Source organism: Euprymna scolopes, chromosome 13 (genome assembly GCF_053919585.1).
Source record: "Euprymna scolopes isolate OS-2025 chromosome 13, ASM5391958v1, whole genome shotgun sequence".
NCBI lineage: Eukaryota > Metazoa > Mollusca > Cephalopoda > Sepiida > Sepiolidae > Euprymna > Euprymna scolopes.
In genome coordinates, this window is record NC_136494.1 from 84254459 (window position 1) to 84266496 (window position 12038).

Genomic DNA, 12038 nt, shown 5'->3' on the forward strand with positions numbered 1-12038 from the left:
TGTGCTATAGGATAAGTCAACCACGCTAAACTCCATGAGTTTGAAGATCTAAGGAGCTTGAAGCATAAAAACTTTTTCTAAATTTACTGGATTCGGCATTGGATCACCTAAAAAGGGTTGATATACTGTATTGCAAAACAATCAAACGAAACCCCATGAATAAATATTTGAAGATACAAAGAACTTGAAGCATAAAACGTTTTTTTAAAATTACTGGATTCAACATTAAATAAGAGTTTTACGCTTCTGAATTTTTGAGGTGAGGATTGATTATGCAAAATTCCGTGCAGATTCCCGAGTTTAAGGGAAAGATTCTAGAGTTTGACAAGATACCCCTGAAGAAGATCGAAGGTTTCAGTGGAGGAAATGTGAAAATAACACTCAATAACAGTAGTCCGAAGAATCCAAATAATCCGAAAAGGGTTAATACGCCATAAAACAACCAATCAACTAATCGTTCACATACTAATAATTTTATGTCTTAATGAAATAGATTAATGAAATTAATAAAGATAAAAAAAATATTTGAAAATTTCTTTTGTATATAAAAAAAAGCAATTTAGTAATCAATAATTATTACAAGAAGAATAATCTTATTTTTGTATTGCCAAAAACAGGAAAAAAGAAATCATTTTTGTCATATTAATGGTCATTTTAATTTGATTGTAGGTCTGTGTGTACGAAACAAACTCCAGCGGGATTTACCTGAAAAATACAAAGTAAGTTATTAATGCATTTGTTGTGTGATGCTTTAATTTACTTTTTGTCATTTTAAAGTTAAGTAAACATTGCTGCAAAAGGAGTTAAATCAGTTATTGTAAAGCCTTAATGGCTTTAGTCGTATTGGTTTCTTTTTAATGATTCAAATTTGATTAAAAAAAAAAAATAATAATTGGATAAGTTTATAGAAAACAGTTTATTAGGTTGGTGCAAAAATAATGTCGTTTTTTTGATGTTCAACTTCAAAAGATCATAACTCCTTTCATAATTAACTTTATTAATCGAAATAAGAACCATAAGAATCGACACATTTTTCCCAATGAGAAACAAGTTTATTTATCCCATTAGCATAGAAATCCGGAGTTCTGGAAGCAATGAAATTGTTGAAGGCTGATTCGGCATCATCTCAACTTTTGAAGCATTTTTTGCGCAGGAAATTGTTGCTTGAAAAAGTGAATCAGTGGGCAAGAGATCTGGTGAATGAGGGAGAGTCTTGTAGCCTAATTCGTTCAGCTTCTGCAGGGTCAGCTGAGCAACATGTGTGCAAGCATTGTCATGAAGGAGAATTGATCCCTTCATATTGACCAATTTCAGGCCCATATGTTGGAGCTTCTGATGCATTTCATCAATTTGTCTGCAGTACTTCTCCGCTGTAATCGTTTTACCCAGATTCAAGAAGCTATGATGGATGAGACAAGCCGCAGACCACCATAACCGCAGTCACCATAAACTTTTCTTGGTGCAATTTCGGCTTTAGGAAGTGTTGTGGAGCTTTTCCAACATTCAACTAGTATGCTAGTTGTTGTAGAGGATCCAATTCTCATCACACGTCACAATCCATTTCAGAAATGGGCCGTTTTTGTTGCGCAGAAGGAGCGTAGAAGACATCTCAAAATGACAATTTATTTTTTTATTATCATTCAACTAATGCGGCACCCATATATTAAACTTTTTTACTTCATTATTTGCTTTGAATAACGAACGATTGTTGAGTGGTCAACCTTGAGTTCAACAGCAACTTCTCGTGTGGTTTTGCGAGGATCAGGTTCAATTAAGGCTTTCAAATGTTTATCAACCGCAGTCGGCCGGCCACGACCGTCTTCATTTTCGAGTTCTCGTGACCATTTGAAATTTCTTGGACCATTGTTGTGCGACACGTTCATTAGTGGTTCCTGGGACAGATGCATCAATGATATCACAAGCTGCCTCAGCAACTTTTCAGCCTAGTTTGAACTGGAACAAGAAAATTATGCGGATTTGAATTTTGTCAATGCTGTCGAAAAGCCTGCAAAAAAAAATGAATGAAGAGATTGAGAATGGTAACGGATAACGCGCTTCAAAATAATATATAACATGGCTATATATATCAATGAATTAATTAAAAAATTATATATAAAAGTAACATATTTGAGAAGACGATATTATTTTTGCACCAAACTAATAATTAATCTACAAAGTGATGCTTAGTGGGATAACAATCCTTGTGAGTATAGTAAATACGTTTTTAATTTTTTGTCATGTAGACTTGCTATTTACTATAGATAATGGATGATTAAAGTTTTAGCAATCCTTCCATCACTACCATAACGAAGGTGTAATTTATATATTATTTGTATATTATTTAAGATCTTCAAATTTTATAAAATTTGAATCAGAAGTAGGACAGTCATTTTTAAGACTTAATTATTATTTAGTCTGACTGAGTTATCTTTTCTTGCCAATTACTAATTAAAATTGCCTTTGCTTTATGTAATCATTCAAAATGATAATTACAACTTTTTTGAACATTCTTAATATGAAAAAAAAATACTCTTTAATCTTAACTAAATCTTGAAATATTAATTTATTACACAACGTAAAATTAGGATCATACTTACACTAATTTTTGATTCTGATGTCATGAAGCACCATTGAAAATACTTTCAAGGGATTATTTTATTTATTAGATGGTAATCAAGAGCAAGTGAAGGTATGTAAAATACTGATAATTTAAATCATCCAATTATTTGAAAATGTGATTTATAAATTTTTGTTTTTATTTTTTGTTTTTATTTTTTTTAAATTTTGTTTCAGTTATGCTTTTTTGTTTTTAAGTGATGGATTTTTTGTTCATATTGTTCTTAGATAGATCTGCTTTGTTAATAATCAGCAGATCTATGAGATATGTGGTATTGTCTGGGAAACAGTGAGAAACCATGGAAACCTACTCTCAGTCATGAATCTTATATTAGAATTTTTATTTTGTAACTTTTACAATTATCAATTTTGAAGTAAAAAATAAAATGAAGTAAAATATGTTTGCTGTTTATGGATGCTTGACCAAACTCTGAGCCGGTGATATTATTATAATGCACCATTAATTGTTGTTACTTAAGGAGGTGGATGAGAAAATAATAATCAAAAAATATTCTATATAAACTACCAGGTTTGGCCTTTTGGTCAAGATCAAAGTGTAGTATCTGTCCTCCAGATGCTGCACTTCCATTTCTTGTTCTCTTTCAGTGGAGGATCAGTCCTTCACGACTGAGACAATTTTTTATTTTTGTACCTTTTCTCCACATTAAAAAACGACCCTGATGTCTAAGTCTGTCCTGTGGGGAGGCATAGTAAATAGGTACAATTAATAAAATGATTTTTCTTTGTTATAAAAGCGAAATTAGAAAATCAAAAAAAATTGAATTTCAAGTGAAACCAATGGTATCTACTTAATTGTCAGGTCACATAAATGCACATGTCCAAAAATTATGAAAAGCTATAAAGTAGAAAATTAATTATTAATTAAAATAATTTTGAAGACAATTAGCAAAAATTGAGTTTTACAAAAAAAAAAAAAAAAGTGTTTGAATCTTAATAAAAATCTTTAGAGCCAATTTAACAAAATTTAATCGTCGCTAATTGTCTTCAGAAACTATTTTCATTAATTAATTTTCTACCTTATTTTTCATAATTTTTTGATATTTTCATTAGTGTGACATGCCAATTAAATACATACCATTGGTTTCACTTAAAATTCAATTTTTCGAATTTTACTCTTATAACCAAGAAGAACCAGTAAACCAATATTGTAACCAACTAAGCAGTACATGTGTAAGATTTATCAAATGAGTAAAATATTAGCAAAATAAATGAAAGGTCCAAGCATGAAAACCTTTGTTTGGATTATGATTTCCATCTTTGCTTAATATAATCTTACAAGGCTCCATCAGCATAATTTATGTTGACACACCAGTTCCCATTATCATCATTGAAGTTAAGCAACTCTGAGCCTGATTAGTCCTAAAAAGGGTGACCATTTGGGAATTCCAGGTGCTGTATGTGCACTCCGTTCATCTCGGGATTATTTCCAGTCATCTAGCACTTCTTGCCACTGAATTCAAGCAGTGCCAATTCAGGAGAGGTATGGTTGGGGATTGCTCAACTCAACTGCGCAGCTACTCTTACAGGGGGTATCTATTGTCTCTTGAGACTGAACGGAAGCATCACTTTTCATCTATTAGCTGAAGGTATTAAGAGTGAACTTGGTTAAGTCACAGTAAGCATGCTGCAATTGACAGACACAAAAGACAAAACTGGTATGAACAAGGAAATCTCGCCAACTTATATTATGTGGATACCGTTAATGATAGACTGGTGAAACTTCTCTGCATATTTTGTGACATTGAAATGACTGGGGTGTGCTGGGGACTTGGCTGCTGATAGGCTTGATGCAGAACGAGGTGAACTCATCTGGAGCCTACTTAACCTACCTCAAGTGAATGTCATTAAAAGTTTCAAAAGGGTAAATATGCCACAAAGCTGTTACGCAAAACAGTTTAGCATACACTTCATAGGCCTAATAACTATGCAATGTGTTATGGCAAATTCAAATCATTCGGGATTTGTTATATTAAATTATGCACTGATATCATTGGGAAAAGTATGACCCCCATAATTTGTCTCAAATTGCCACTGATATAATACAGTCATATATGACGAATCATTTACAATAGGTATTGTGATTTGATATTAAATAACCCAGAAATTGTTGATATTCAGTAAATTTAAACAGAATATTTTAGAACTTGTAATAAAGTATGTGAATATATTGATGCAGTTATTTTAGGTTAAAATATGAAGAGTTTATTATTATTATAAAAGATAACTCTGAATTTTAAGTTGGTGCAAAAATAATGTTGTTTTTATATATATATAGTTGAACATCAAAAAACGATATTATTTTTGCATCAAACTAATATATTGTAATTATTGCAATGCTTCTAAAAGTTTGTTAACGTTTAAACATGTTCATTTTCAGTTGGATGTTTATGTCAAAGAAGGAACTCATGATATTGAGAAAGACAGTAAGTTCCAAAAAATATTTCTTCTTTTTTATCAGAATATGTTTAGCTTAAAATAAATTTCAGTTACAGTCTAGTACAGGGGTTTGCAACCTACAACCTACAGGCCAAATCCGGCCCACCAAAATCTTTATTCTGGCCTACATATCTTTTATTAGAAACTAGCATTTCAGCCTAGCATTGCCCGGGTGTTTGGATGTGTATGTTGAACAAAAAAAAAAAAAAAGTGGTAGTAGGAAGGCAGGCTTGAACCCGTACCACCAAGGAGGAAAAGAACGGGGTAAAACCTAATGTTTATGCTGTTATGACCACCGCCAAACCGGAAGTGACATTTTTTTAAATTAAGGCTAGACAATCGAAAGGAGAGGATAACTTACAAAAAATATTGGTGAAAAAAATTACCTCCCCCCTGTAGAAAAGTGCCTAGTTGAAGGGGAAGATATTAATGTTTTTAGCCAATTTTCCAATATTTGTCGTATACTGATCTTGGTAAAATCCGTCGCCTCTATTGAAAGTTTAAGGCAGACATGCAACCAGACATACATACATCTATATATATAAAAGGCAAAATGTGTGTGACCATTTCGTGTATGTTGCAAAGGCTTCTTTCGCACATGCTCCCGGGTGGTTACGATCGCTTTGAACTATTTGTATACCCGCTAGATAATAATATTTAGGATTTGAGAACGCGTGTAGCGTCTAGATTTATTTACAGCGACTTTTACAAAATTATTGCTATTTTGGCTTCTCACGTGTTGATTCGGCTTTTTCGTATAAAAAGTGAAACTAATTCAAAAGCTAGCAAGCTTTTCTCGGCATCGTGCCAGGAACGTCCACAAGCAATCAGCTTTGATCAATGTGGGGACAAACTCCTCGTATAGCAGACAATTGCTATTCAATCTGGACAATGGGGAGCTGGTTTCTGCCTGACTTCTATTTGACCTCATTAATTAGGTCACATAGAAGCAGCAGAGTTAACTTTTATTGCGGCCACCTGTCAATACTTAAATAAATAAATTCAAACGTGCTTCCGTTGTATGTTGCCGTGGCCCAGTGGTTAATGTCGCACGTTTTTTTTTTTTTTTCACACTTTCATTTCCAACTTTGCCTCCAGGGTTCAGGTTCAATCCTCATATTCACCTACCAAAACTTTTTTTTTATTTTAACCCCCCCCCCCCGGAGTTTTGATTTACCCAAAACCACACACACCTCAAAATATCCGGGCATCGCCGGGTACCCCCCGCTATTCTATCTATATATATAAAAGGCAAAATGTGTGTGACCATTTCGTGTATGTCTTCAAAAGACTTTTCGAGCACATGCTCCCGGGTTCGTTACTATCGCTTACAACTGTTTATATGGGTCCTATATCATAATATATAGGATTTGGGAACGCGGGTTGTCTCTAGATTTATTTACGTCGACTTTTATGAGATTCGCGCTATTTTGCTTTGTCCCCGGTTCGTCCTGCATTTTAGTATAAATACAGTGAAAAACGTTGGGTTCTCGGCTTTTGCTCTGCTTTCCCCCCTTCCCACCATCATCTGGGGTGAAGTGAAAACTAAAAATAACGATCCCGCGATGACCTCATTTAGTGTCGTCCTGTCAATCAAACCTCTTTTAGCTTTATAAGCTTTAACTTAACACGCTAATCAATTACTCTCACTCGTGGTCGAGACCGTTAAGTAGTTGGCATTGGTTTCCACCTCCGCGTCAAAACTTCCGTGTTCAATCCCTCTTCCCGACCAAACGTTTTTTTTTATTACTTCGCTTATTCTTTAGTTTACCCCCCCCCCTCCCCCATACACCGGTTTATTTATGCCATTTTTTTTCCGTTTTGGTTTTGGATTTTTTTTTTACATCGTCTTTTTTATAATATTTAAGCAGGATTATTAATTACTCACCCTCCATACACACACCTACAAACACCTGGGTAACGGCGGGTACCCCCCCCCCCCGCTAGTATATATATAAAAGGCAAAATGTGTGTGACCATTTTGTGTATGTTGTGCAAAGGCTTCTTTCGCACACGCTCCCGGGGGGGGGTACGATCGCTTACAACTGTTTATATAGCCCCTAGATAATAATATCTACGATTTGGGAATGCGGGTTGTCTTTACATTTATTTACGTCGACTTTTATAAGATTCACACTATTTTGCTCTGTCCCCTGTTTTTCCTGCTTTTTAGTATAAATAAAGTGAAACTAAATTCAAAGCGTGCGGTTCTTGGCATCGCGCCGGTTATCGTCCAGAAGCAGTCAGCTTTGATCAATGTGGGGACAAACTTCTGGACAGTGGGGAACTGGTTTCCCCCTCCCCAACATCTGTTGGGGAAAAACCAGTCAAATTTGGGTTAGCAAAAGTTAACTGCGTGACTTCTATTTGATCTCATTAATTAGGTCAAATACAAGCAGCAGAGTTAACTTTTATTGCAGCCACCTGTTTTTAATACTTAAATAAATAAATTCAAACTTGTTTCCATTGTATGTCGCGGTGGCCCAGTGGTTAACGCCACACTTTCTTTTTTTCACACTTTAATTTCCAACTTTGCTTCAAGGGTTCGGGTTCGATCCTCATACTCACCTACCAAAACTTTTTTATTTTATTTTACCCCCCCCCCCAGTTTTGATTTATCCAAAACCACACACACCTCAAAACACCCAGGCATCGCCGGGTACCCCCCGCTAGTACATTTATATATTGGTAACTAAAAATTTTCCACCCAAACTGATGAAAAAGCTTGCCCTATCTCTGAATACCCCTTATGTAAAATTTCAAATATTTAGACCAGAAATTGCCTGAGTAATTTGGAAGAGACAGCAGAGATCAATTTTTTTAACTTTGACCCCTATTATGACCCCTTAAAATTTATTGTTTTGTGCTCAAATCAAGTTAAGTTAGATCCATGTCCAAGGAACCTATATCTAAAATTTCAAGTTCGTAGGCCCAAAATTGTCGGAGGAGTTTGGTAGAGTTCTCAAAGGTCAAATCGTTGAACTTTGACCCCTTAATCGCCAAATTTCTGGCCAAAAACCGATCACATCGATTTTCCCAAATCTCAGTACCCTGTATATCAAATTTCGAGTCTGTAGGCTGAAAATTAACAGAGTTATTGCGTAGGGAAATCTAAACAGACACACACACGTTCACTTATATATATGTATATATATATATATAGATGTAAAAGTATTCAGGAAAAAAAAAAAAAAAATGGAAATGTGTGAAAATAGCCTGCTGGTTTTTCTTTTTTGTTCAGAAAATTATTAAAAAATAAGGTTTTTGAGAATCCGTTTCACTAAAATGCAAAGCTAATGAGTAAAACATTATGAAACAAGTTCAGGTCTTTTTTGTTTTTATCATGTTGCCTCAGGAAGCTCTAAAAAGTCAGCAATATGCCCTCCCCTCCGCCCGTCCCATAAAAAAACTTTGAAGAGCCCTGGTTTAGAATTCTTAAATTAAAATCTAGATGTGCAAATACATGTAAAGTTGCCTCCTCCTGATGAGAATCTGTGTCAAGGGAAGTAACTTTTAAAGAAAATTCCTTACGTAATTATATGTGAAAAAAAACCCCGTATATATCTGTAATGAAAATCTTATCCGTCTCAGATATTATTTAACTGAGTATTCCTAGAATGCAAATATGAATTAAACTTTAAAACCAAATACAATGAAAAAAAGTTAACAATTGTGCATATATGATAGAATGTGTTAATATCTTCACAATATGTTCAACTCGGCTAGTGTTGAAAATTAAGCAAGATATACTTACAAAATATTTTCTGATTTAGCTTGAGCTTGGTCAGGTTTTGATAAAGATATCACTGCAGACTTTATATGAAAGAACGAGTTTGCAAATTAAAAATAAGTAATAATGTTATAAGAGGCCATTTTTAGAGTGTTATAAAAATTACAGTTGACCAAATTTGGAATATTTACATTTTTTTAGTCATCTACACAAGAACATTGGCTTCTGTTAAAGAATACAAAAATCTCAAACAAACGCCAAATAATCAAAACATCTGAAGTTTCGAATTTGTTTAAATGAACCAAGCATGTACAGAGGAAATAATTTCAAGTTTTTGTGATATCAAACATTTTTCAAATTGAAAGCAACTGTTGCGAAAAAAAAAAAGAAAAAAAGTGATTTATTTCTCTCTTTGTTATGTATAGTTGGAAGAAAAGTTGAATTCTTAAAGGTTTGTTTTTTAAGAGTTCTGCTGCAATGAACATGGATACCATATCATTTTGGTCTTTTCTGTGGTCTAAATCTATTTCTAGGATATCCTCTTCTGACATTGTTAATCATTTTGGAATTGTTTCTAACAATGGTATGTTTCTATTACTTTTACATGGTACTGATCAAATATCCACCAAGCTTGGGATTAGAAGTTGTTAAGAGTTTGACATTTTGAATTTCTGAATAACACCTAAAATACAGATGAAATCTAATCTATAATATAAATCTTGGCTGTCTGTTTAAATGTATATATGTATGTATGCACGTATGTCTGCCTAAAACTTTCCACAGAGGCGACGGATTTTCACAAGATCAGTATTTTTTTTTTTTTTACCAAGGAGTCATCATTTATCATGGCACGAGGGCCACTCGAGGATAAGGGTTAATGATTGTACCGTGGTTAAGGGGAAGATGTCAGTCATTGATAGCAGTGAAAATTTGATAAATTGGATTACTTAAGGGGATGGCTCATCAAGAATTTGTTCACGTTGAACTTGGAGACAACCATATTGAAGTCAGTTGGAAAGCAGGAAAATGGAACAGTTTCATAGGCATGCAGATCTAAGAAAGAAGCTTTGTTCATTGAATCTACATTTAGGTTTAGGCACAGATAAAGAGTGGGGGAAATTATTGATAGTGGTTTCAGCTCTCAACTCTTCGGAGGACAAATATTAAAAAATTAGCTAAAAACATTATTTCACCCTCAACTGGGCACTTTTTTACAAGGAGGGGTCATTTTTTCGCTGATATTTTCGAAAATCATCCCCTCTTTTTGATTGACTAGCCTTAATTTAAACATTTGTCACTTCCGATTTGGTGATGAACGCAATAGCAAAGACGTCATGTTTTTTTGTCGCGTTCTTTTCCTCCTTCATGGTACAGGTTCGAGCCTGCCTGCATACTACCACTTTTTTTTTGTTTTTTGCTCAACACACACCTCCAAACACCCGGCCAACGCCGGGCACCCAGGCTAGTAAACAATAAAAAGTAAAGTACCATATTATAATTAACAGGTGCAAATAAAAATACATCTAGCAAGGTCCATATTTACTTGTCTCTGTATGAGAACAGAACTAGACACAAAGTCAGATGTTGAATAAATCCAGCTTCTTCAAAATGTATAATTCTGAATTAGGACAAACATAAAAATTCCCACAGTCTCTGAAAACAAGAAAGATGAAGAGTAGTCTTGAAATAAACACCAACCAAAAGGCCAAGAACGATAAGGTCTTTCTTATTATTAATCAACATACTATTTTGATTCTAGAATCAGCTATTTTTTTCTTTTATTTGCAAGCATTAAACTTTGAAGTTTTCAAAGTCAATAAGATTAACCGAGTCTGGCACATGGCCTTTCATATTAAACACTTTCATTGTTATGCTGTTGTTAATTTATCAGTGATTTATAAATTTTTCTATTTAAAATTTTTGCATGCACCAAACAATTTCTCATCTGCTCTAAAACATTAATTTCTATTTCTTCTTTATTTATTTCCAGTCAACCGACAGATTAACGATAAAGAACGTATTGCCGCTGCCATGGAAAATCCAAAACTGAGAGAACTTGTAACGCAATGTGTTGAATTTGAAACGTTGTAACATTTGCTCACCTTTCAAATAATTTGTTGAACAGATCTGAACTTTTTCATATACATATGTAATATATATATGATGATAAATAAAGAATTAAAAATCCGACGGTATGAGATAAAATGAGAAAGAGAAGATCTTAAAACTCAAGAATCCATCTCAAAATTTCGCCCGACTCTTATGAAGGCTTTATCAAGATTGAAGTAAAAAAAAAGTGTCAAAAGACAAGAACGTTGAGATATATTCTCGAGTTTTAAATCTTCCCTTTTCCACTTTATCTTCTGTAGATATAAATACTTCTTTTATTACTATGGAATCAGAAGCAACAATTGTGTTAGACATTGTGCTAATGGAGAACGTAAGGGAAAAGTATGAATGTGTCAAAATTAAGAATCATTGGATTTGTTTTAATGATAAAAGTTGCTTTGGGAGAGAAAAAAAATATTTTAATTTATTTATAACTAATCGGAATACCCAGTGTTGCCTGGGATCATAAAAAAACTAAATAGAAGTTAAAAAGTACCTGTAACATTTTTATATTAAACCTTCTATCTCTCCTCGTTAGTCTCCAGCAAAGTCAGGCCAAGTTTACCCTCAAAGAATATTTTTTTGCTAAATTTTAGATATTATACATCCGGGGCAACGTTGATCAAGAAAATATTAACTTTATGGGTCTTTGGTTACTAGTTTTTGATTTTTAACTGTACATACAAATATACAGGCAACTGCCTTTTCTATAGACGATGAATAAACTTTCTATTTACTTTCTTCCCACTGCAGAAAGATGCGACACAAGGTTAGGAAGGTGGGGAAACTGAAGCCAGCATCCCTAAAGGAGTTCAAAAATTGCCTCGGCAGACCCGTCGATATCACCTAGTAGGTGCGTCCCAGGCAGTAAGCAATGAACAATTCAAGAACATTTGGCCTTTTTTTAAAAATTTGAAAACTTTTTAATTAAATATGAAAATGTATTTAAAATTGTGTTGCAAAATAAGGTATGTTTGTTAAAAAATAAACATAATAATTAATCAAAATATTTTTTATAGAATTTATTTACACATGCAATGAATTACTAAGAATACATATTTGATTATTTTTTTTTTTTAATTTCTTTATAGAAGTTTCCCCTGACAAGGCACGAAACCATTTGATT

General features: G+C 33.6%; 1 protein-coding gene across 2 annotated transcripts in view; it reads left to right on the plus strand.

Moving 5' to 3' along the window:
- The window catches only part of LOC145292082 (cytosolic iron-sulfur assembly component 2A-like), a 103411-nt gene extending 91511 nt beyond the window's left edge, over nucleotides 1-11900 (plus strand). For both annotated transcript variants that reach the window (XM_080138151.1, XM_080138150.1), the window contains exons 3-6: nucleotides 670-719; nucleotides 5015-5060; nucleotides 10794-10887; nucleotides 11666-11900. In XM_080138151.1, coding sequence (XP_079994277.1) covers nucleotides 670-719; nucleotides 5015-5060; nucleotides 10794-10887; nucleotides 11666-11762 — 287 coding nt within the window. In that variant the 3' untranslated portion in view covers nucleotides 11763-11900. The remainder of the gene's footprint in view (nucleotides 1-669; nucleotides 720-5014; nucleotides 5061-10793; nucleotides 10888-11665) is intronic.
- The last annotated feature ends 138 nt before the right edge of the window (nucleotides 11901-12038 follow it).